Here is a 25,536-nt window from a genome sequence, read left to right as displayed (position 1 = left end):
TTTTTAGAAGGTCTCTTTCTTGAAGTCTATAATATATAACTAAACTATTGTTGTATGTAAAGTAAATAAGGTTTTTAAAATATTTAAGAAGCTTAATTTAAAATTAAATTAAAATGCAGAGCCTCCTGGACCGGTGGCCAGGACCCGGGCAGTGTGAGTGACACTGAAAATCAGCTCATGTGCCGCCTTTGGCATGCGTGCCAGAGGTTGCCTACCCCTGTTGTAGAGTTTCTCTTGGAGTTGTTTGGGGAAAGATTTATGATATCCTTAAATTCCTGGGTGAATTGTAGTGGGTGGGGGTCTTTGAGTTCTTTATAGTAGGTGGAGTCAGAGAGAAACTTAAAGTCAGGGGAGAAGTTTGGGCTAGAAGGAGGGGATTACAGGGCAGTATTGCAAAGACCTGACTTCATTCAGTATAATATACGTCGGTGATCTGAGGGTAGCAACATGCTGTGAAATGATTACATTCTTGGTTAAAGAGAATGGAGTGAGGGAGAAATACAAAAGAGAGAATGATTTAGAGAGGTTAGGCAATGAGAGACATGGCTTGCACAATTCACTGTGTAGATAATTGTTAGGTTCTAGAGCTAAAATCAAAGATGTGAAAAGGAGATCAGTATCTTCAAATACTAAGGTATCTAGATGTTATGAATGTTCATTGTCTGTTGCTATTTTAAATAACACACTTTCGTATTGTGCAGAAGTTCATATTTACCTCCGTAACTCAGAGGCACAGAAGAAATACTTCTACTGATCAAGATGTCCCTGTTAACGAGATCTGTTGCTATTTACTGTGTCTAATGGGCAAGGAACATCTTGGGATTCTAGAAGTTTGTGCAGAATGATTGTGAAGGTTATCAACCCCCGACTTCTGCACGTAGTGCTGGGCATTCCCCTTGCTATTACTCCAAAGCGTGTTCTCTAATCTCTCTTGAGATTATTGTTGATGTCTCCATATCCTCTTGGTGTCTGTTTTATTGTCTAGTTGCAATTCTAGTTAGGAAAGATTTCCCCATATCAAGCTGTTCTTCAGCTTGAAGCTGCTTCTTTTTGTAGTACAACCAAACTAAGCCTCAACTGACAATTCCCTCCCCCCGTTTAAATTTTTTTTTTTAATGTTACGTATTCTCCACAATTTTACTTCAGGGCAATTCCCACATGTAACCAGGAAATTATTAGCAGAGTCCTTGATAAAAACAGATTCGGTGGTAGTTGGTTTTTCCAAAGTAAAATGTAGCTCTTGGTAGGAACGATGGATTTAGCTTACCATCTTCCATTATCATCTTTTTCGAAAAGCGTCTTTGCCATGTTTATTCACTGTACTCCTTATTTCTAAACGTAAGTGGGTTTATGTTTTGTGTGTGATGATCACCCATAGCTGCCATAAAAATATTTCCAAATGATGGCTCTGGCAGCCAGATGTGGTTGGTCTAGCCCTGCCTTCTGCAGAGAGACAGTTTTGTTAACACAGTGGCTCTCCCGCAGTTCCATATACATTTCTTGATGCTTCTTCCACAGAAGTGAATTTCCCTTTGACTCAAAGACTGCTGTTCTAGCTCCTTTCTCAAAGAATCAGAGACCATTAACAGTCTTGATCCTATAGTCCCATTTTTGTTTCCCTGTGTAGGATATTGGTTATAGATAGAAAAGGCCTGGCCCTTTGTTCCTGAGATCTAGGCTATATATGAAGGCAGCAGCTTAGACAGTGGTTGGAGCAAGGACCTATAGGACACCAGTGTGTTATTCCCAGCTGTGCCACCGATTTGTTTTGTAGACTTGGGCAAGCCCCTTAATCTCTCTCTTTCATTTTACCCCTCCTGTAAAATGGTGATCACTTACGTAGCTCACAGGGGTGCAGAATAAATAGCTTGTGGGGCATTTGGAGGTCCTCAGCAGACTGGCATTGTGTCAGTGTAAACGTAGCAGATGGGAGTTAAGAGGCCTTCTCACCCACCACTCCTCAATTGTACCACCAGGTTTGAGTTCTGGGAGGATTTTGAAGATGATCATGGGAAAGGGAGAGAGAATGGCTACCAGAGCCTGCACAAAGTCCTGGAGCCTTTCCTTCTGCGCAGGGTGAAGAAGGATGTGGAGAAATCCCTGCCGGCCAAAGTGGAGCAGATTCTCCGGGTGGAAATGTCTGCCCTGCAGAAGCAGTATTATAAGTAAGGCATTTACTGAGTGACTGAAGGTGCCCAGTGGAAACGGGTTTGGTGGGTTACTTCATTAGTGTGTCTGCTGGCCGTAGTTCTGTATCCCCAAACCATTGTGGGACACAGCATAAGTGGCAGTCTCCTTCAGTGGGGGGGGTCTTTCTGGTGAGAAGCAGAGTAAGATGGTACAGTATCTTGCCTGTGTGTTGCCTGTCCCTAGGGCAGTGGTTCTCAACTTATTTATCATTGTGGGCCGCACATGCGATCCACAGTGTTACTTGGGCCGCAGGGGCTGGGTGGCAGGGCAGTGTCAGCCAGGACCCTGACACACACACCCTCCCCCCCCCCGCGCTGGCTGGGAGCCCCTGACCCCTGCCACGCGGGGCAGGCCGGCAGCCCCGACCAGACCAAGCCAGGACTTCGCCGTGCGGGCCTGCCTTTAGCGCACAGCTGAGCTGGGCCACAGCTGTGTGCTAATTGGGCCGCAGGTTGAGAACCACTGCCCTAAGGAGATGCTACAATTCACCCCACTGGGTGGTTTGCTTTTAAAGTGGAGTGATGATGTAATTTATCTTGTCAGCATCCAGGGTGGGGACCATGCCTGTCTTATTTTTGTAAAGGTCTGTGCACAACCGTGGTGCCTTGTAATATTAAATAATAATGTCCCAGAAGGAGGAGGGGTTGGGATTTCATGTAAGGAGTAAGCAGAGTTTCATGCGATGGAAAAGGAGATGGGGAGAGAGACGGGGGAACTGCCACCCAGGCATAATTGTTTCTGAAAGTTTCTCCAGAGAGTTCAGTCTGCACTGTCCCCCGGTGAAATGCCAGGGCCTGACCTGTGGATTTTGTTTGGCCTACTGCTGCCTGCAGGTGGATTTTGACAAGAAATTACAAGGCTCTCTCGAAGGGGACAAGAGGAAGCACGTCTGGCTTCCTCAACATCGTGATGGAGCTGAAAAAATGCTGCAATCACTGCTATCTTATTAAACCTCCGGAAGAAAACGAAAGGGAGACCGGCATGGAGATGCTGATGGTGAGTAGTTGTTTGGTGGATAATTACTTTCCCCTTTATTATCCCCCTTTCCTGCCTCCGTGCCAAAACAATATCTTGCAAGCAGAATTCCTGTTACCTCTGTCCCCTGGACATGCTCCCTAACTCCTCCCCACAGCCAAGCCGCTGCTTCTCCAGCCTTCCTCCCCCGTTAGGGGTGGCCTCGTGTCTGGCTAGATTGGATGTCTAGAATAGGATGAACATACAGCGTAAGATCACGCTTTGATGGTTTAGTCTCCGTCAAGGGCTTCCGCTCTGTAAAGCTCTGTGATGGGGCTGGATTAATGCTGGGACAAACCGGACGTGAAGAACAAGGGCAGCCTGCTGTGCTGCATGTCGGTCTGTACAGGGCATACAGGGCTTGGCTGGAAGCATCTGTTGGAATGACTGTTACTTCTTCAGTCTCTAATCAGGAGCAGTGGAAAGCTAATTCTCTTGGACAAACTGCTGACCAGGCTGCGTGAGAGGGGTAACAGAGTCCTGATCTTCTCCCAGATGGTGAGAATGCTGGACATCTTGGCAGAATACCTGGCTATCAAGCACTACCCTTTCCAGGTGAGGAGGGTTAGTGGTAAGCACACACTCAGGGTTAACTCGAAAGTTCAAATCGGGGAGCACTGAGGGGACGTAAGCCATTTAAGTGCTCAGCCTACCTGAGGCTGGTAGCTCCAACTACATAAGGCTCTAAAGCAAAGTGCACTGATGATAACTGGGAAGCTTCACTGTATTCTTGCTCCTGTAAGTGCTGATCAAGCCAAGAGAATGAGAGAGAGGTGCATTTGTGATGTGAACATCTATGGAAGGGGAGAATTCAGTGCTTAAAGCGCTGTGTGGTTTGGGCTCTGGCTACCAGAGAGATGACTCTTGCTCTAGGCACTGTCTTTTGAGCAGATGCACTTTTGCTAAAAGTCCCGAGGTGTGAACATCTCTGAGTCTGATAGCAGGGTGATTTCAGCAGAGAGCTCTCGGCTTCGGAGCTGGCTTCCCTTGCTGGTGTGACAAAGCCCTTCAGGCTAGGCCGTAAAGCCTGTGTGTTCTGCCTGAGGTGGGCTGCGGATTGGCCACCTTCAGCTCCGTTTCTTTCTGGCTGAGGCTGGCTCACAGCCCACCCACGCCTTGTTTTTATAGAATTGTATGTGCGCCTGGCGGTTGCTACAGGGGGGCACGCTTTAAACGTGCAAAAGCACAATAAATAAAGCCCTGTCTTTTGCAAAACATGCCTTCCTCCTCCAAGCATCTGCATCAGCCTTGATCCTTTGATAAGCTCCAGAGGAGACTGTAAATGCAGCGATCCTGGCTGGGAGCCTGTAATGAGAGCTGAAGTGTCACCCACCGTGTGACTGCTGCCTCAGCATGCTCCCCGCCTCCCTCCTCCTCGGCGCAGCAGGTTAAAGCAGTGCAGTTATTTTTAATCAGCAGTTATTTTTAATGATTAAATGCTCCAAGCTGAAGGTATGTAGGACAGGAGACTGGAGCTCCCAGAGCTTTGGGGCAGCAATTCCTCAGGGTTCCTTTACTTTCTTTCTTTCTATCATTATTGTTGATCTTTCCAGCGCTTGGACGGCTCGATCAAAGGGGAGATCCGAAAGCAAGCGCTGGATCACTTCAACGCGGAAGGCTCTGAGGTATGACAGCTGTGGGGACGTGGGGGTTCCTGCCTGAGGGAAAATAGCTTCAGAAGGGGACGGGATGGGACGCTCGAGCTTGTGCCAGTTCGCAGCGTGGCCATAGCTGCCGTTCGTCCCCACGGAGCTCTGGCTGTGTCTAGAGACATGGCAGTGGCATGTTTTGTATCTTGTGGCCATCTGTGTCGCGTGTGAAATGCCCCAATGCCTTACAAAGGGTGGGGCCTGAAAATCAGACTCAGAAAGAATCTGCCAAGAATTGAACCCCCTTAGACGTTCCCCTCCGTGGACCTGGGAGTGAAGCGGTCACACGATGACTTGCACAGGCTGGAGCGTGAGGTTGTCTCTGCACTTGAAGTGTCAGAGGAAAGGGCTGCTGGAAGTGTAGGCAGGCAGTAGTGTCTGGTGGCTGCAGTGAAGGTTTAGGGACCAAAGGGCTTACGGCCTTGTAATCCCTCCCATCTGGGCCTACTCACTGGCGTGAGCCACTTGATTGCTTTGTGCTTCAGGCAATCCAGCTGCCTGAAAAAACGGGACTTTGCTTGGAAAGCCAGAGCTAACTGAGCAGATAGTAAAGAACAAAAGGAGACAAGGCCAGGTGCCTGGTGTTAGCAGGAAGCTTAGGGAAAAATAGGACTGAAAAAAGCAGAAAGGTGAGCAAGGAAGCCGGCACTGTGGGGGAGGAAAGGGATTCTCAGGGAGATGGACTCTAGAGAGGACTGCCTGAGCGAGGAGGGCCTGGCCCTGTCGTTTCAGCCGCCCAGGCAGTGAGTCGCAGAGTCCATGGCAGGCTTCGTTTTGTGTGTGGCCGATCACCCCGTAGACGTGCCAGTGACATGCACACGTGTTTGCCTGCTGCTGTCGTGAGGGTCCAGTACACACCATAGTTTGACCTTCAGAAGCTACAAGCCGAAGGTGCCCTTCCTTCCAAAGCCATTTCTGCGTTCTGCTGCCCACAGCGGCACCTGCTGGGCCCTTTCAGTCTCCTTACGTCTCTGTCACTAGCTGCAACTCACGTTACATGTGCTGCTGTCTGCCAGCTACGCCTTCCTCGGCCCGGGAGCTGCTGATGGCTGCCACGTGCCCCCGCCCGTCGCACTCTGATACCCATCAGTATCCCCCAAGATTACTAATACGAGGACTTCTTAAATGGATGGAGTGGGGATTCCTTCTTTCTGCTGCGTCTCTTTCCACTTCTCTCGCTATGCCACTCAAACACCAGAGTTCTCTGTCTTCCGCTTCTCTTTTCCATCTCTCTACAAAAGAGGAAGATCCTTCTCACACGCTGCCCTTGCTCTGAGCACCTCATTATCCCAAACTGTCTTCAAACTCTGTCTCTTTTCTCTGTCCTGTGATGACTCCGAACTTCCTCTCTGTCTCTAATAAACCCTCCCTCCCAGGCCCTCTCCATTCTCCCTAAACTTTGCATTCAGTTGCACTTTCCTCTCCCTTGACCTGGCCACACATACAGATGGGCCCTGTAGGATATATTGTAACCTGCATTAGTTCACTGGCTTTTGCACGTGTGTGTTTTTAAGCAGCTGAGATCATTTTGTGTGAGCAATGCTGTACACAGGTATCTTGTCATTGTATGCAGGACTTCTGTTTCCTGCTGTCAACACGAGCTGGCGGACTGGGGATTAACCTGGCTTCTGCAGACACTGTGGTTATCTTTGACTCGGACTGGAACCCCCAGAATGACTTGCAGGCTCAGGCTCGGGCTCACAGAATTGGACAGAAGAAACAGGTCAGGAGAGCAGCCTTGGATCCATTTTTCTATGATTCAGTCCAGTCATATGCTGTAGTATTAGCATCTGTGTCAGGACTCTGCAGAGCTGGGCATGTCCGGCTTATGTGGGCTCTGCAAATGTATTCCTTCTGTTTGGGCTATCTGATCCTTCAGGTTCCCCAGAAACTCAGGGTAAGCTGGAAAACTGAGCTGGAAAACCAGATCAGCCCAAGTTTGCTGGAAACAGGGCCTGGATTCTGGGTTGGGTGTTGAGTTAATCACCAAACGAAGCAAATTTCACATGGTTCTTAGTTTCATAACTAAAATTGCACACAACTCTGGCATCAGGCATTGGCGTCAAGCAGGGGACATCGTCAAGGCTGGGAGGCCTAAAAGCTTATCGATAGAGCCAGTATGAGGCTTAGAGAGAGCAGGCATGTGTTCCATCTGTACTTTTATTGTGAGTCTGTTGTGTTTCTTTGTTTATATAGACACATACACAAACATACACACACACACTGTTCTATCTCAAACTCTGGTTATGGGCTTGATGCAGGAATCACTGGCTGAGGTTTTCTGGCTTGTGTTATGTAGGCGGTGAGACTTAGATGATCATACAGGTCATTTCTGGCCTTAAAATCTACAAACAATATTTTTCTGAGGTGTCACTGGACCTTTGATCTAGAAAGAAGGCTGGAGATCTGGCAAGAGCAGCCTTTCTTGTGAGTTTGGTGGGGCTGGAAGTCTCTTGAGAATAGCTATTCCCATGGGGTAGTGTGTGTTGGATTAGGGGTTCAGATATACCATTCAGGATATATCTTTGCAAGAAGGGACCATGCAGACAGGTTATTGCTGCCTTCTGTTAAACAGCACAGGGTGCATTGTAATTTAGGCAGGACCATATGTTGCAGATCCACAAAATAGCTCCGCTTTTTCTTTGCCCTGCAGGTGAACATTTACCGCTTAGTCACCAAGGGGACAGTGGAAGAGGAGATCATCGAAAGGGCCAAGAAAAAGATGGTGTTGGATCATCTGGTGATCCAGCGTATGGACACCACAGGCCGTACTGTACTGGATAACAACTCTGGGAGATCCAAGTAAGTGCCTAAGTGGGGAGGAGAGCACCAGATGGATTATGTACAGTAATCAGTGTCGCTCTCGTGGTGACTTGGGTAATTAGTTGATAGTGTAGTTGGCCAGCAAAAAAAAACCCTACTAATGGTAGCTCACCACTAACTTTGGCTCATGTGGTCGTTGGTATGGAAACTATATGGGATGCCAAAGTTAGCAAGAAAATAAAAAGAACTGGTATTGAAGTCTCCTCTGTTTTTCAGTCCATCTTTCTCTCTTTTTTTTCTTTTCTTTCCCTCTCTGTTTGTTTTTGTGCTTCTGTTTATCGCCCCTAGCGTGGTCTTTGGCCTGTTTTTCCTTCTTTTAGAGGCCGTCACTTTTTTCTTACAAGGCCCCCAAGGTCACTGATATCTGAAGAAGTTGACAGTAGGTTATAAGTGTCCCACACAATTGGTCTCTTTTTCATGCTGGCTCTACAGCTGTAACCAACTAGGGCAGTTGGAGTCTTTTCCCAGCTCGTCACCTAAACATCTGTTTAATATCGTGATCTGCAGTCTCTTCCGCTCTGCAGCTGGTGCTGTAGGGAGAAAATGGCCATGGGGACCATTTGGCTCTAGTCAACTTCTGCAGTTCCTGGTGCCTCAGGTGAAAGACCATATAGCTGGAAGCGTGTAGAAGGAAGGGTCATTTCAGGTGTAGGTTTCAGGAAGAATAGAGGGAGTCTGCTGGGTTTTGCAGACTGGTGGGTCTCCCCACTTTACTCCTGCAGTGCAGTAGTAAGTGCTTTGTGATACCAATGCAGTAAAGGTATGGGAACCCAGAACTGACTCAGATGCATATGCAAGGCCGGAAAGATTCTGGGTTTTGTGTGTCAGTATTAAAACTTTGTAGTGAATTTCTACTCAGCAAGTGTATCTTTCCCTGTGTTGTTCCTCTCCCTCACCTTTCCAGAGGCTTCCCTTGTGTGTGATTAAAGCTCTCAAGAGTTCCTCCATTCTTCCCCACTTCATACCCCTTGATGTACTCCTGAGGCCACACATCAAGCTAGCCATCCTTGTAGGACATGGGAATCCCTTCCTTGGAGCCCATCAACACTGCTGCTTAATTGGCCATGTGGCTTGGTACTGAGTCACTTGGTGCGCTGCCCTCCTTTCCCTAGGAATGGAGCATGCTGCCTTGACAGCGCTCCTAACCCCTGACAGAACAGGGGGAGAGATCAGGAGCAGAGCTCAAGGCATTTCTTAGTGTCGGGTTGAGCACTTACATCACAAGGTTGGCCTAATGAGGGAGGCTTAGGTGTGTCTTTCTACCGTAGAAAAGCAGCTGTGAAACAGCAGGGCTGGCTTGGTGGCTCCTGAGAGTCAACTGTGTCTTTGTTCCTTTTTCCAGCTCAAATCCTTTCAACAAAGAGGAGCTGACAGCTATTCTGAAGTTTGGAGCTGAGGATCTCTTCAAGGAGATTGAAGGAGAAGAATCGGAGCCTCAGGTAGTTAAAATTAAAATAACCTAGCTGTGCTCTGATAGTCTTCATGAACTTCACTTCATTGGCAGTACTGCATGGGGAAACTGGCATTTGTCCTGACTCTGTTGTACTTGCTCTGTGGATCTGAGAGAGCAGTGCAGTTAATAGGGTTCGTCAAACTGACCATGGTTGGGGTTTCAGTGGTAGAACCTTGTACCCCGTCAGCCCTCTGCACATACATCTGTAGCTCTGTGAATAACGAGTTAGTGTATTGTAACAGGGCCTAGTGAGTCCTCTTCATCCCAGCTCCTCTTAGCCCCCTTGTGGTTTCCACAGGAGTCAGAGTGTGTCACCTCTTCCCCATCCAGTGCAGGATTGTTTCTGACATTATGTTACCGAATGTTTTGAACAGCCCTGTTAATGGGCCATGTCCCTGCAGGGAACGATTCCACAAATGAAAAGATAGCAGTCGGGAATTTTTTCCTGCTGTTCAGGCTGTTGTTTTCTCAGCCTCACCCATCATTCCTCTTCATACCCTCTTGTACCAGCTAAATAGTCTGTCCTCCTCAGTGATGACACTTCATCAGTATATGCAGCCCGTTAACTTGTCTCCCCCACCTCCCCTTGTTCACTTATCCAAGCGATGTGTGTTCAGCAGTCACACCTCACAAGTCAATCCTTAACCCCACCCCCCCCTCCTTTCTTTCTGTTGCTGTGCGTCCTCTGATTTTATCATAATTTCTTTCTGACTGGCAGGAAATGGATATTGATGAGATTTTACGCCTGGCTGAAACACGAGAGAACGAAGTGTCCTCGAGCGCCACGGATGAGCTGCTGTCTCAATTCAAGGTACAAAGCAAATAGATTTCCTAGGAACCAGTGAGTAAGATTGAATCCCAGCAGAGTAGGGTCGTGAGTGGCTTTGAACAGTCTTTGCCAAGGTCAGCCTTGTTTGTAAGGTCGGTGACAGGAGAAGGGACAGAACTGGCCAAAAGTGCCCCTGCATGCTGGCTTCACGGGGTCAAGCGTTAGTCAAATAAGCCAAACCCTTTGCAAGGTGCATGGAAGCATGTGGTCCTCAACCAGCAGGAAGGGGGGCTGATAGGTTTGGTGGGTGGGTAGCACTAAAGAAATGTGTGTGTATAGGTTTTTAAATGATCTTGGTGGTGGGGAAGAAAATCTTAAACTTCGGGAACTGAAATGCTAATCTAGCAAAGGCTCCAGCCAAAGTTTATAAATTGCATGCACTACTTGATAGCTGGAAGAGATGACAGACAACAGAAACAGAACGACTAACGGACAGATTTCTTGGGGAAGTGCCTTAAGAGAAAGAAGTTGAGACTGGACCAACGTATCTCTGGTGACGTTACCACGGGGAGCTTCTAATCCCATGGATGTGCTTTTGCTTATAAGGTAGCCAATTTTGCAACCATGGAGGAGGAAGAGACTGAGCTGGATGAGAGGTCCCAGAGGGACTGGGATGATATTATTCCTGAAGAGCAAAGGAAGAAAGTGGAGGAGGAGGAACGACAGAAGGAATTGGAAGAAATCTACATGCTGCCCAGAATCCGCAGCTCCACTAAAAAGGTACAGCACTGCCTCGGGAAGCTGGGAAACAGGCCACAGGAGGCTAGTGGTGGGAAAGAGGGTCTTTGCCCAGTAATAATTTTGTGGGATTTTGATTTCCCCCCTTATTGCTGGTTTGGGACAAAGTACAGAATAGGCAGTAGTTCTGCCCTGCGGAGTACGAATTCGGCCCCGAGTCTATAGCGCAGGGTGAATTTGGTAGTGGTGTTTCTAATTCCACTTGCGCTTTATTTAAAAACAATAAATACTGAAACCCGGTGGCAGTAACAGATTGAAGCACAGGGGAAAATAGCCAACTGAGTGGTGGGGACTAGACTGGAGTTGGTGTTTGGTTGCCTCGTAGGTCATTTCCTGGATCTTTTTTTCCCATCTCCTCACTAAGCTTCACACTTCACCATGCTGCTAATGCTTAAACCTAACCTGTCCCTTCACACCCAGAAGAGGCAGTACCCTTTCCAGGTTAACTGTCTAGGTCAGGGGTGGCCAAACAGTGGCTCGTGAGCCACGTGTGGCTCTTTTACAGTGAGTGTGGCTTGCGGAGCCCCCCATGTCCCCCCTTCTCCACCTACGAGACTGGGGGAAGGGGAGAACTCGGGACCTCTGCCTTGCAGCAGGGTGGTGGGATAGGGGCTTCTGACCAGTGAAGGAGGGGGCCTCGGGACTTCAGCCACACGGGGCGCACCTGCCAAGGCTTGGGGCTAAGCCCTGGCAGATGCTTCCCGCGGGGCAGAAACCTCGAGCCCCAGCAGTCGAACTTCTGAAGATTGTGGTATGCAGCTCGGAGGGTCAGTAAGCTTGGCCACCCCGGTCTAGGTGCTATGATGCATTCAAATCCTCTAGCAATAGGGCTGTGCAAGAAAACTCCCCTAGGACATGGAACCCATGCTTCATTCGCATGCTCCAAATGTGGAGCTTAGCGTTGTCTGGAAATCTGTCAAAAGGGGATGAGCAAATACATTGGGGTCTTGGGCATTCAGGCACTTCAGGGGAGGAAAAAAGGGAGGTTTCTCTAAGATGGGATGATGCCGATGTTGATCTGATTGGCCTTACTTCAGAATAAGCACCAAGAGGTTCTGCATTTGCATTGCCAGCCCACGCTACTAGGGAGGAGTTGAAGGAGGTTGCAAATTAGCCCTTGTTACCCTAGTGCTGTCCTTCTGGCTCGTTCAGGCTCAGGCAAATGACAGTGATTCTGATGCTGAATCAAAGCGAAGGATACACAGGTCATCTGGATCAGAGAGTGAGACGGACGATACTGACGACGATAAAAGGCCGAAGCGCCGGGGGCGCCCGCGGAGCGTTAGGAAAGACACGGTGGAAGGATTTACTGATGCTGAAATCAGGAGGTCAGTGCTGAGCCCAGGAGACTGTTAGATGAGCATGTTCGGAAATTCTGCGCAGACACCGACACAGCTAGGGTAGGGCCCTGCTCCAGCAAAGCACGTCAGCACCTGCATAACCGTAAGCCCGTGGCTGGTCCCAGTGAAGTCAGGTCATATCGACTGTTTGCATCGGAGGTGGGCAAACTATGGCCCGCGGGACCGTCCTGCCTGGCCCTTGAGCTCCTGGCCGGGGAAGCTAACCCTGGCCCCTCCCCCGCTGACCCCCCTTCCCTGCAGCTACACCGCCACGCTGGCAGCGCTCTGGGCAGTGGGGCTGCGAGCTCCTGCAGAGCAGTGGGGCTGCGAGCTCCTGCAGGGCAGCGCGGCAGCGTGTCTGGCTCTGGCCAGGCGGCACGGCTGCCAGACATGCAGCTCTGAGCTGCATGGGAAGTGGGAGGGGAGCGGTGGGGTTGGATTAAGGGGCAGTCAGGGGACGGAGCAGGGGGCGGTTGGATGGGGCGGAGGTTCTGGGGGAGGGGAACGGGGGTTGGATAGGCGTAGGAGTCTCGGGGGGCCTGTCGGGGCGGGGGTGTGGATAGGGATTGGGGCAGTCGGAGCGGGGGGGTTGGATAGGGGGTGGGGTTCTGGGGGTTTGGATAAGGGGCAGGGGATCCCAGGAGGGGACGGTCAGGGGACAAGGAGCGGTGGGTGGGGGGTTGGATGGGTCGGGGGGTTCTGAGAGGGGTAGTCGGAGGGAAATGGGAGGGGGCGGATAGGGGGCAGGCTGTTTGGGGAGGCACAGCCGTCCCTACCTGGCCCTCCATACAGTTTTGCAACCCCGATGTGGCCCTCGGACCAAAAAGTTTGCCCACCCCTGGCTTACGTGATTCAAGTTAAGCAAGTGAAGAAGTGCTCTGCTGGACTGGGGCTATTGGCGCCCCAAAACCTCCATTTCCTGGGGATCTTCCATGCTCATGCTGTTGTGCCGTGGACATTTAATCAGTTCTAAATGACAGTGGCAGGACTCCTGGTGCTTTATTCACTTAGTATTAGTGTTGTAACAGAAGAATTAGGGGAGAAATCAGACTTTACTGGCTCCAGCCATTCTCTGAACTTTTATTTTGTCAGCTTTGCCACCTGCCGATGGCCTTTCTAGGCCTGTGTGAAACGAGCTGACGCTCTTTAGTCTGGTTCTAGTGAGACATGGGCCTGTGTTTCACAAAAGTTGCTCCTGAAATTGTCAGCCTCCATCAGTAACCTCTGGTGGACTGAGTGGGTCCGTCGAATTCAGCATTAAGGTACATGGCTAAGGGGGTGTGTGGGAGGCCTCAACGGCTGGTAGTCAGTCCATGGAGAAACCAAGGACTCCTGTCTTTGTGCTGTCCCACTGGCTTCGCTCAGGAGCACCAAATTCACCTGAAAGAAGAAGTTTCCTGGCAGTTTAAATGTAAACAAAAAGCAAATGTTGATATATTTGGGAAAAAATAGGAGCCCTAAAAGAGTTAGTGCCGTAAATCAGAGTAGTGAAGTTTCCCCTTCCCCCAGCATCACGTTTCTCAGATCAGCTGACGCATGCAATTCCAAGCCAGTTTTTGTCCTTGCCATCTCCAAGATAGAACTTCCTCTAATCTCTTCAGTCTCTGCAAAGCGCCTGCATCCTACGGCTGTGTCCAGAGGTTAGCCCAGAGATGGGAAAGAGGATTTCTTGAGCTTTAACCAACTTCCCTTCATCTTTGAGTTGCTGGTTTTTAAACTGAGCCTCCATCAGTAATTTACTAAAATTATGACCCTCCCCATCCCCCCCTATCTTTTTATTTATTTATTTATTTTTGCAATGACAGGCGCTCAGGGTTAAGAGTCATCCTCTGTCCTTCTCCAATTCCTTCTAGCCAAGGAGCTCAAAGCTCTTTGCAAACTCTAATGAATTAAAACTCACAACAGCCCTGGGAGCGACTTAGACCTTGGACGTGAAATACTGGATTGACAAAGGGGATGAGCCAATTAAATGTATCACCATGTTTTTAAATACACCTGTAATTTAGGACCCTTTTTACTGAGATTGTTTTGCTTTTCTTTTTTGCTTAGATTTATCAAGGCTTATAAGAAGTTTGGGTTTCCACTCGAACGGTATGTGCAAACTGGCTCTGATCCCGAGAACAATTGCATATAGGCTAGTTGTAGTTCTGAATGCTGCACTAGTAAACAGGAGACACAAATAGCCACATGAAGCTCTCTGTGCATTGCTCTACCCAGGCACAATTAACTGACAGGCATCAAGTATGGCATAGGCTTCTTCGTTGGGGCAAAGCCTGACTGGTCTGTCATATTCAGGGTGAATGGTGTGCAAGTGCTGCCATTGGAGATACAGGAATTGCCAGGTGGTCCATCTTGTCTCAGACGATAGCCACTGGCGGATGTTTCAGATGAAGGCCCCCTCCTCCCCTGCGCATGCCTAGTGCATTATGCAACACTGCAGGAGCAGGGTACACATGGTGTCATCTTCTGCAAAGCAGCCCTGTCCTAGTCTAGTCCCCTGCTATGCGATCACCTGCTTCTTGCGGTATCCTGCAACTCTCAGGTACCAAAGCTTAACATGGGTCTTGCTCCAGGTGTTCTTAAAACCATTATTTACCTGGCAAGAAAAGGATCAGCAACCTGAGGAGTCCCAATAAAAGAGATCAGCTCAGAGGCATAGATGTGTTGGTTCTCCTAGGTAGCGGGGAGCTGAAGTTAACACACAGACAAAAATCCCAGTTCCTGAAAAAAGTATTTCCATGCCCAGCAGTGCAAATACTATTGAAAGTGATATGCTTGATCTGGGAAGCTTCAGACACCTGAAAGAAGCAGACAGGCTAGGCCCTGTGTCTCTGAGCAGCACCATCAGCCAGGTGTTGAGTCTGATTCTTTCTTCCCTCTCAGGCTGGAGTGCATTGCTCGCGATGCAGAGCTGGTGGACAAGTCCATAGCTGATCTGAAACGTCTAGGGGAACTTATTCACAGCAGCTGTGTGTCGGCAATGCAGGAATATGAGGAGCAGCTGAAAGAAAACCCCGGTGAGGGTAAGTGAAAGGGGCGGGTGCTAATTTCATTAACCTCTTGGTGGTGTTGGGCCAACGTGCTGATGGGGAACCATCCCCATTCTGGGTGAGATGGGACACCAGGTTGGCAGCACTGGAGGTTGTAGTCTGTTAGCCAAAGAACAGTATAAACTTCACCCATGCTGCCTCTGCTAGTGAGCTGGAGGGAGCTACCTTTAAGAGTGAGAAAGCTATTCTAGCCTCCAAGCCGTGAGTCTTCTGCTCTGACTGAAGGGTGTCATTTTGAACCGTTAGCGTCTGGTGGACATGGGATTTCTAAGGCATGGGCTACAACCACCAACTCGTTTCATGTTGGGTTGTGGAGTAGCCAGCAGACTGGATTGCTTCCTGGGCTGGAATCAAACCAATAGCATGTATCCTACACAATACCTGTACCTGCAGTTATCGGTCCTCTGAGCCAGTCAGTGCCTCCATAGCGCTGGATAAATACCCTGAGGAACATCCAGCCCTGTGTGTTGCCTCTGCATGCTCTAGCTTTCTAGGAAGCAGGGTGGTCTGGTGGCTGGCGCAGGAGACAGGGAATCTGGAGACGTGGGTGTTATTGCCAACTCTGCCATTAATTCTCTGCGTGACCTTGGCTGAACTGAGCTGCTAAAGTGGCTGAACTCCAGTGTTGTTGATCTATTTGTAATTAAGAAAATGACTTGGGAAGGGGCTTGGAGTGTAACGAATCACTCCCTACCGCTCTCGGAAAGCAGAGCCTACTTTTCAGAATCTACCCGAGCATTAGCAGCCAGCCCTAGATGTAAACAGAGGATGACGGGAGGAATATAAAGCTCTCGAATGTATCTGAGCCTTTTCCAGCATCTCTTTCATTCTGTCGAAGTGCTTTCAGCTGAAATGTTTGTTGCTGTTGAACAGGGAAAGGGCCTGGGAAAAGGAGGGGTCCTACCCTCAAGATCTCTGGTGTCCAAGTCAACGTGAAATCCATCATCCAGCATGAAGAAGAGTTTGAAATGCTGCACAAATCCATTCCCACGGACCTGGAGGAGAAGAGGAAGTGAGTTGGCATGACTGGGAGGAAAGTGCAAGGAGCTTGGGGTTTTGGGCTGGCAAAAGGAAAGCCTGGGTTTGCAGATTTGCTTTGACACCACAGTGTTGGAAAGGAGCCCCTCACCACCGCTCTCGTGTTTGAAATGCCTTCAGGTACTGCCTGACCTGCCGCGTCAAAGCTGCTCATTTTGATGTAGACTGGGGAGTGGAGGATGATTCTCGTTTATTGCTGGGAATTTATGAACACGGCTATGGAAACTGGGAGCTCATTAAAACGGACCCAGAACTGAAGTTAACTGATAAGGTAGGTCTTCATGTGTTGCTCGCTTTAGTTCCGGCGCTCAGGGAGAACGTTTGCTTCCTCAAAAACGGATGTTTATATTGGTACACACTTAAAACAATGATAACAACAAGGAAAACAATGACCATGATCTCTCTGGAATGCTGCATTCCCAATGTATTGATGCTGGTTCTGTTAGGTTTCCCCCATAGTTAATGCTGAGCTCAGACAGTGTCACTGCTGACAACCCAGATGTTGTTAGCAAAAATCAGGTCGTGTCCTGGCATGAATGAGCACCCTCAGGTGTGATGCTCAGAATAGCATTTTAAAACTGAAACAGTCGTGGGAATCTCTTCCTCACAGTGGTGGTACAGGGGAGCCCCTCTAATTCTCCCTCTGCTAACGCACTGTGCTGATGATTCTTACCCCAAAGACAGCAGCTTCACCTCACTTCACAACACAAATGCCCTGGCTGAGTCATTGCTCTATGTAAATTACAGTCAGACCAGTTAGTTGTTTAAAGAAAACAGCGATAGCAGAGCTCCATTTTTATCTGTTTATTAAGACACAAACCAGTGAAATCAACTTTACAGAAATAGCTTTTTTCTCAAATTACGAATGATTCTTTACTTTTACCAAATATGCTACGCAGTACTAGCCTACTGTAAAATGATATCATAAACAAATTCGGCTTGTCAAAACAAGGGAGCAAAGTGTCTATTGCAACACAGGCTTCTTGATGTATTTTGCAGCGAGTTTGCTTGCTCGCTGGAGAAGTTCTTCTGTAATCCGAGGTAGCAGCAGTTGAAGTTCTTACCAGACTGTGGTCACACATGTCCTGTCACTTCAGTACCAGCACGGGGGCGCACCCTCTCCCCACACTCGAATTGGTAGAGTTCCGCATGCTGCCTTATGAAAGGAGGAGACTTTTAGGGAGCTCCTTGGCCTAGATCCTCGTGTGGATTTAGGCACCTGACTCCCATTGAACTTAACGGGAGTTAGCCACCTAAATATCTTTGAGGATCTGGGACTTTGTGCCTGGGAGAGCAGGGTAAGGCAGCTCCCCTGAGAAGTTGAGGTTTCCTCACTCCCTTGCTGGATGCTAGGGGAGGAGTTTGTTACTAGTGCTTGTCTGCTCACTTCAAGGCTTGATAGGTGCATGTGGGTGTTTTGTTTTTATCTAAGATCCTACCTGTTGAGACAGATAAGAAGCCTCAGGGAAAGCAGCTCCAGACCCGCGTCGATTATCTGCTGAAATTGCTGAAGAAAGAACTGGAGAAGGAAACTGTGAAAGATGGGGAAGAGGTGAGTGAGGGGATGGCTGAGTGCCCCTAGGGGGGGACATTGGACACTGCTTAGAAGGAAACTACCTCCTGCATTTCTAGCTCATGAAATACTCTGTTTGAACGGACTGTGGCTGTGTTGTACTCTGATCCCTTCATCCCATTGAACCTAGAGCTGGTGGGGCTTGGCTCTCAGATCCTAGGGCCAGGCTAACTTGGCAGGTCTGTCACTTAGAAAAGGGCATCTTTTTACCTGTAAGCTGAGTGTGCTTGATGTGTGAGACACTGCGCATCATACATAGGATTCCATGATTCTCATTTTACCAAGTCACTTGTCAGAAGCAGAAGTGAACTCTAAAGAGATGTGCACAGATTTTATGAAAAATTATGGCTTCCATAGGGTTGGATGCTGAATGCCCCAACTAGCAAGGAGAGTTGGAGTTGTGGAAATAGAGAATGTACCCAGAATAAAGCTCTTTTTATCCCAGCATTCTTCCTCCTGGATACTGCAATGTGGGTGTCACATTAAATACCCTCTGGCAGCAGGCACCAGCTCTCCTTCATTTGCCCCGTCACCAGGCTGCTTGGTGCCAGCAATTCACTTGTACTATTTTTCTGTGTGTTCAAAATAGTCCTTTGAGCCTTCAAACCTCAGATGGATTTCCTCTTGCTAGCCAAAATGGGACCCTCTGATGGAGGTCGTAATTCTAGTTAGTGGCTCGGTGTCATTTCCCATGGCCCATTGGATCTTCTAGTGCTCCAAATGGACTCCTACTGCCTAGAGGAAGACAGATGGTGTTTCTGTTTCAGGAAGTGGTTTTCAAGCCCTAACTGGTTTCTCTTCTTCCCCAGACCAAACTGAAGAAGAGGAAACCACGCGTAAAGAAAGAGAACAAAGCTCCCAAAGTCAAAGATGAGCATGGAAATGACCTGTCCTCTCCTCGGCACTCAGACAATCAGTCAGAAGAGGGTGAAGTCAAGGTGTGTTGACCTAGGTGGAGGGGGCTTTTACAAAGCTGCTTGAACTGTGATGGTGCTTCAGAAACTACACCTGAAAAGCACCTGTTGCAGCTTCACCAAACAACCACTAGGGGAGCTGCAGAGCATTAAACTGAAATAGGGGCCTGGCAGCTCTGCACTGGAAACATGTTGAGTTACTTGGGAACATAGGAGGTGGTGAGGCCTTCTCCACCCACCTCATTAAGCCAGTGCTCAGAGCATTGTGGATGGGCCCCAAAATGGGCCACTTTCAGCCTTTGTTGGCTTGGAGACCGTCCTCCTCAGAAAACCTGCCATTGGTGAAGCCAGAGTTTACCAAGATAATTTTGATCTTGGAAAAACCCTCTCTTTGGGTCGCTCTGCACATAACTTAAAGGTTTCTTAATGCTTCTGATCAGTATCTACCTTGAAGAGATGAGCCTACTGACTAGCTAAATTAAATTAGGGAGTGTTCTATGTAGCTGCAGTTTGCTAGTAGGCTGCAGAATGATGCCGGTTTGATGGAATAACCTTAGAGGCAGGGTTTGTGGGGGTTGGGCAGATTGCTGCTTTGGACTTTCTTAGGTTAATCAGAGCTAGGAAAAGTTTGAATGAGCAGCAAGAATCAGGTGCTCTTGCAGGATGTAGGTTTATAGAGTAAAATGTGTCTGAGTGACTTTGTGAACGATGTTTGAGCCTGTGACTAATTTCCTAGGAGGATGGCTTGGAAAAGAGCCCAGTGAAAAAGAAACAGAAGAAGAAAGAGAACAAAGAGAACAAGGAAAAACAGTCAACCACAAAGAAGGAAAAGGAAGGCGATAAAGAGAAAAAGAAAACGAAGGATAAGAAAGAGAAGGTACCAGGAATATCTTACATGTAACCTTTAGAAACATGTTACAGGCTGGAGATCACATTCAGGATTTCAGATTTGAATCCTGCACATACCAATACCTGTCAAGGAGAACAGTTTGAGAGGGCAGTGAAGTCCCTCCAGGGAATATTCGCAGAGATGGACACACTATGAGATTGGACATTCCTAAAGACCCCATGGGAAAGAATGCAAGGGCATCCTTTACTAGTGAGCATTGGGGAGGGCTCTTAGCCTCCAGAACTTTTTGATGTGAGGGTTTACCCTGAATAGGAGGGAAACGATACCTGCAGTGAAGAATGGAAAAGGTCACCTATTCTGTGGGTTGGGAACTAAGTATAACGTGTGAAAAGGAGTGAGCTATTTTCACACTGACTTGAAAAGACAGCTATCCCCAAACAGAAGAGTATCCCAGAATGGCTGGCATCAAGAAAAGGAGAGAAGAGATTTTGGAGCTTATTGTTCAAAGGGTGTAAGGGTTTAATTAGTCTTGGTGTTGGCAGGCAGTGTCTGAATTGCTCTGGACTTCAAATCCGTCCATAATAATCCGACCTACACAGGGGCCGTGAAATATCATCTTGGCTGTTCCCATGTTGGCAGGGATTGATGCTGTCAGCACAGGTGTCAGGCTATGCTGGAAACGTAACTTAGTTGCCCCTTGGACATTGGGTCACTGCTGCCATGGGCTGGATTCAGACTAGGCACAGGGGAAAGGCTCCGTAGTAATGACTTGGGGTACTTGAGGTCTATACCAAATGCTAGTGTATTATGACACTGCGGTCCTAAGTCAAAGCTGAGACCTTATTCAAATCTAGGGGAAGTCCCCTTCCCAGTGAAATGCGGCATGGCCTTCAGCTGTTAATAGGAATAAGGGAGAAATGATAGTTTCTGAGGCTGAAGCTCAGGATCAGTTGCTTTGAGACTTCGGTTCTGTTGACAGCTCTTGCACCAATTTCCTGGGCAAGCTTGGGCAGCTCAACATGTTCACTAGCAGTCAGTGATTTGGGGTGCCCAATGTTGGGATTGATTTCCAGAGGCTCTGACTTATAGTGGAATTTCAGGCCCTTCTGAATATCAGGCCATGTCGGGGGTCCCAGAGGATACGCACCCACTGTGTGACCCTAATTCTCCAGTGCAGTCCCTCACAGGCGGGTTTAGCCTCTCCCTGTGTACCGACCCCAGATCACTGGTGCCACTTCTGAAAACGCTGGCCCAGGTGTGTCTGTGCTCCAGTTTCCTCTCACGGGTGTGATGTGACTCTTCATTCATTCATGGCTCTAAAGCACTTGAAGAGCTTTGGGACGAAGATGCTGCAGAGGGGCATACCATTTATTAATTGCCAATGGTAGTCGTCACAGAGGATCTCACGGTGGGCCATGCAGAATCCCCGGGTTCGGCTCACTGTCAAAGGGCTGTTTGTTCTTTTCAAGGCCAAAGGTAGCGAGACCAAGTCTGGAAGCAAAGGGAAGCGATCTCAAGGTCCTGTCCACATTACAGCAGGGAGTGAGCCCGTCCCCATTGGAGAAGATGAGGATGATGACCTGGACCAGGAAACGTTCAGCATAGTGAGTATCTTCTTCTGGAGACAAGGGCACAAAGTGGGAGCTCGGGGGTTTCCTGGCACACTAACACCACTGTAAGTTATGAATATCTGCGGCTTCGTTTGCCTAAGTGCCCGGGTTTGAGCAGCACTAACTACCCTAACCTGGACCCCACTGCTAAGCAAGCAGCCCTTGGGGATTCTATGGACTCAGTACACTCCACTCCTGGAAGGAAAGGTGCACTTCACATTGCTTAACAGTGATCCCCTGCAGCTAATTTGAGAGCACTATGGACAAGTGGCAAAAGGAGTCCCAGCCAGGACTTCTCCTTGGCTGAAAGGATGGTGGCTCTGACGTGGGACCTCAAATGGGAGAAACATCAAGGCCTCCTTAGGGAGCCATCCTCCCGAAAACAAGCACAGTATTAAAAACAGGTTTGGAATATCTCCTCTCTAGATTCTGTGCCACTTAGTTGCACTGGTAATGCATGCTCTCATTTCATCTCTCTGTTGGGAACACGACAGAAGTGGGCATAGCAGAGGCAGCACAACACCCTAACTCACTGTAGCACCCTCTTATTTCAAACTAAAGCTTTCCGTTCCCACAGCTGCCTTGACCGTCATAGCCAAATGTTGTGACCCTGTAGCAGTGTGTGGCAGACTCTTTCCCTCAGCAACCAAGGTTATTCCTGGGCTGGAAGAATATTGAGGCCACCCTAGAGTAACTTTTGTATGTCCTGTAGATCCACATTTGCTCACTGAGTTGTTGTAGTAAGTTCCACTGTAAGTGCTTTCCAAGCTGTGTAAATGAAAACTCAGCAATGTGCCGCCGGTGCAGACTGGTGAGCACGGCTGCAAACACACCACTTAATATAGTCTCTTATGCTGGACTCTCCTCTGCCTGGCTTGTGTATTTGAAGGGGGTGCTATCAACTTGAAATCCAGTCCGTTTTTTAAAACAAGTAAAAAGAACAGGAGTACTTGTGGCACCTTAGAGACTAACACATTTATTTGAGCATAAGCTTCCGAGGGCTACAGCTCACTTCTTCAGATGCATAGAATGGAACGTATAGTAAGGAGATACGTATACATACAGAACATGAAAAGGTGGAAGTAGTTTCAGATACTGTATTTACTCTTGAGGCCCCTGGCTAATTTTTTTGTTGTTTTTTTTTTCCAGTCCCTTTTTATTTAAAAAATAAAAACAAAATGTTTCTTGGTTGTTCTCTGAAAGACTCACGCAAACAATGGGAAAGTGACTAAAAAGGACTGACTAAAAAGTACTCCTGAGGGCATTCTGCGCCAAATCATTAAAAATCCTGCACCAAAAAATTAACAATTCTGTGCACAATATTTTAAAATTCTGCAAATTTTATTTGTCAATAAATGTGGAGGCTCCAGCCTGGCGTTGGGGAGCACAGGCCACTGGCCGCACAGAGATGGGAGATCACGGTGCAGCTCCCCCCTCCCAGCACTTGGACTCAGCAGTGAGCCTGCACCCAACCCTGACATAGCGCAAGGACCGGGCCTGCTCCAGAAACACCCCAGGGCCCTGCCCCTCCATGCCAGGTGCACCAGGTGTGGGCAGGCAGGCTCAGCCAGGCAGGATCCAAGTGTGGAGGGGCTTAGTGTGGGGGGATCCAGGTGTGGGTGGAGAGGTTTCTGTGTGGGACAATCTGGGTGTGGGTGGCTCAGGGGGAGATCTGGGTGTGGGGGGGATCTGGATGCACAAGGGCTTGTTGAGGGGTTCTGGGTGCCATGGTAATGGGACTCTGCAGGGGGGTCCAGGTGAAGGTGGTTGGGGCTCAGCAGGGTGGGGGGTGGGTCTGCATGTGAGGGGATAGAGCTCAGTTGGGGGGCTCAGTGGGGGGTCCAGATGCTGGGGGAGTGGGGCTTAGTGGGGTGGGGATCCAGGAGCAGCTGGTTGGGGCTTGGTGGAGTGGGGATCCGGGTGCAGCTGCCCTGGGCACTCGAAACATACTGCTGGGTTGGGTCGTATGATGGCTCTTGTGGCTTCCCTTTGCTTCCCTGTCAGAAAGTCATTTTTCTGCAGGGAAACAAAGAAATATGCAGAGAACATAAATTCTGCACTTGAGCAGTGGTGCAGATTTCCCCCGGGAGTGAAAAATGAGAGGGTGAAACTGGCTATAGGCAAAGTGCTGTTACGTACACAAATGATGGTTTCCTCTAATTTCTTTCAGTTTTGTTAACAGCAGTAGTTAAAAAAACCTTTTTATCTGTCAGTGTGATTTTTGATAGTGAACCTATGTATTTTATCTTCAGTGCATAAATAGTAACATGCCCCTTGATTATGCATCTAGACCTCAGGATATCAGACTGAGTGCATATTCAATACTTGCAGAGCACATTGTGCACTTCCAGGAGGAGGGGTGGGTGGATGATGTTGAGGACAGGCTCTCATTGCTTTATGCTGCATGTCTTTCAAAGTCTGCTGTTTGCATGGGGGACATCTCCTTATTTTAAAACTAAATAAAGGATGACTAACAGCTGGTATTAGTGAATTCCCCTCCCCCTCTCCCCAGCGATTGGTTGAGAGAAGGTCAACAGAGAGGGTAGAACCCAGGCATGAAATTAATTAATTTTTGCTCTGTGTTGCTCACCTAAGTGCAAAGAGAGGATGAGGCCAGTGAAAAAGGCACTGAAGCAACTGGACAAGCCAGATAAGGGACTGACAGTGCAAGAACAGCTGGAGCATACTCGCAACTGCCTCCTGAAAATTGGAGATCGCATCTCAGAGTGCCTTAAAGCCTACTCTGACCAGGAGCACATCAAGCTGTGGAGAAGGTAACAGACCATTTTGTTTTTCTTTGGCTAGTTTGTGAATATTTAAGTGAATTTAGTGCTTATGGAAGGTGCTGGATTTTACAGCCCAGAAGTCAGATTCCAATGTTCCCCTCCCAGTGCTTCCCCCCAGCCTGTTTCAAAGACCCTCTTGAAAGCTGACCGGGGGATGGTATGTGTGTCAGGAACCATGGCTCGTTCTGTCCTGGACCTCTTGGAGACTAGGGCTTCGTCCACATTAAAAAGTGTCACCAGCTTAAAATAAATCAATTTAAAAACGGGTTTGGCCTAACTGGTGCAAACTCTGTGCAGACACCTGTGCGTTTCAGTTGGAGAGGTGCTGATATCAGTGTAGCTGAAGATACTTTCCTTACACTTCCGCAAAACTGAAACAAGCTCCTTTGAAACTGAAATGTGAATGTCCGCACACAGACTGATGCAAGTTGATGCCTAGGATGCCCTTTTATAGGAACTGGAGGGTGGCTGCTAACTTCTGTTATCTAGGCCACTGATTAGCCTTTGGATGGGATCCGAAGTACAGTAGCGTTGTGCTGATGCAAGAGAGCCAAAAAAGAGATGGTGAAGCTGAGTGAAGCCTGCTTTTCCTGTCCCAGATGAGTGAAATAGACAAAGTAAAGAAACAGCATTCCTGATTAAATGGATATTGGATTTTAGGTCTTTGCCTGGTAACAGAGATTGAGTTAGAGTCCAGCAGCAGGGTGCTTTCTCTTTGAAAATATTTTTGTTTTTATCATCTTAACAGTTTCCCTTGCAAGATGGAAGGGATTCTTTCTCCACTTTCCAGGAGGGTGTTTTTATAACTCCCATTGCTTGTTATATAGGCTCGTGCTCTGAGCAGAGGATAGGCCCAAGATTATAAAGGCTGGAGGAGTGTTTTACAAGGAGAGATGGTTTTGTAGCTAAGGCACTGAAATGGGACTCTGGTGTCCTGGGTTCATTTCTCAGATTTGCCATAGACTCCCTGTGTAATCCTTGGCAAATCATTTAATCTCTCTGTACTCGCATGCCATCTGCCAGATGAAGGGAATCATTGCTAATCCTTAGCTCAGTGGTTTTTTGCAGATTGTACAAATGAGGAAGATAAGTTAAACTGCTGTTTAGTAATTAATAGAAAATCTTAATGTCCCTTCAGGAACCTGTGGATATTTGTGTCCAAGTTCACAGAATTTGATGCTAGAAAATTGCACAAACTCTACAAAATGGCTCACAAAAAAAGATCCCAGGAAGAGGAGGTAAGATCTGAAATGTGCTCCCTTGGTGAGGAAGAGTCTGTATAGAACAGGGAGTTCTCGCATCTCTTCCCTGGCCTTAGCTACTATTTGTGATGCTGTTGCAGTTGCAGCCACATAACCACACAGTCCTACTGGTACCATGGCTTATGGTGACTGATGCACTATAAATCTTTGGGTCAAAATTCAAGGGCTGTTGTCTCCTGAGAATCGTGTTTGTGAAGCTGCGCCATGGGCTCGGCAGCGCATACATTTATATTCTTTCACATTGGTTGCTTTTTAAAATGTCAGTGCTTTTTAGCTCTGGTAGGATGGTGCTGGGTTATTAGGCCGCTGATTGGCTTTCTCTGCAACTCTTTGCTTTGTTTACCTCCACCATCACTCCTTATTTGTCTGTTTTATAAACTACACTGTGCTAGTCACTTGTTACCCTTTTAACACGTG

The 25,536-nt window shown here is 48.2% G+C and overlaps 1 protein-coding gene across 7 annotated transcripts in view; it reads left to right on the top strand.

The window, feature by feature from the left end:
• CHD2 (chromodomain helicase DNA binding protein 2) overlaps positions 1-25,536 on the top strand; it is an 80,916-nt gene that overhangs the window by 49,672 nt on the left and 5,708 nt on the right. For all 7 annotated transcript variants that reach the window (XM_044978821.1, XM_044978823.1, XM_044978822.1 and 4 more), the window contains 20 exons: positions 1,977-2,165; positions 3,024-3,186; positions 3,607-3,759; positions 4,758-4,829; positions 6,427-6,576; positions 7,507-7,655; positions 9,019-9,115; positions 9,848-9,940; positions 10,505-10,678; positions 11,849-12,024; positions 14,086-14,127; positions 14,920-15,059; positions 15,960-16,098; positions 16,245-16,395; positions 17,557-17,676; positions 18,507-18,635; positions 19,348-19,488; positions 20,931-21,065; positions 23,667-23,845; positions 24,996-25,095. In XM_044978821.1, the coding sequence (XP_044834756.1) occupies positions 1,977-2,165; positions 3,024-3,186; positions 3,607-3,759; positions 4,758-4,829; positions 6,427-6,576; positions 7,507-7,655; positions 9,019-9,115; positions 9,848-9,940; positions 10,505-10,678; positions 11,849-12,024; positions 14,086-14,127; positions 14,920-15,059; positions 15,960-16,098; positions 16,245-16,395; positions 17,557-17,676; positions 18,507-18,635; positions 19,348-19,488; positions 20,931-21,065; positions 23,667-23,845; positions 24,996-25,095 (2,692 nt within the window). The remainder of the gene's footprint in view (positions 1-1,976; positions 2,166-3,023; positions 3,187-3,606; positions 3,760-4,757; positions 4,830-6,426; positions 6,577-7,506; positions 7,656-9,018; positions 9,116-9,847; positions 9,941-10,504; positions 10,679-11,848; positions 12,025-14,085; positions 14,128-14,919; positions 15,060-15,959; positions 16,099-16,244; positions 16,396-17,556; positions 17,677-18,506; positions 18,636-19,347; positions 19,489-20,930; positions 21,066-23,666; positions 23,846-24,995; positions 25,096-25,536) is intronic.

Source organism: Mauremys mutica, chromosome 11 (assembly GCF_020497125.1).
Source record: "Mauremys mutica isolate MM-2020 ecotype Southern chromosome 11, ASM2049712v1, whole genome shotgun sequence".
NCBI lineage: Eukaryota > Metazoa > Chordata > Testudines > Geoemydidae > Mauremys > Mauremys mutica.
Note: the sequence above shows the minus strand (reverse complement) of the source record. Positions and strands in the feature narration are given on the sequence as shown.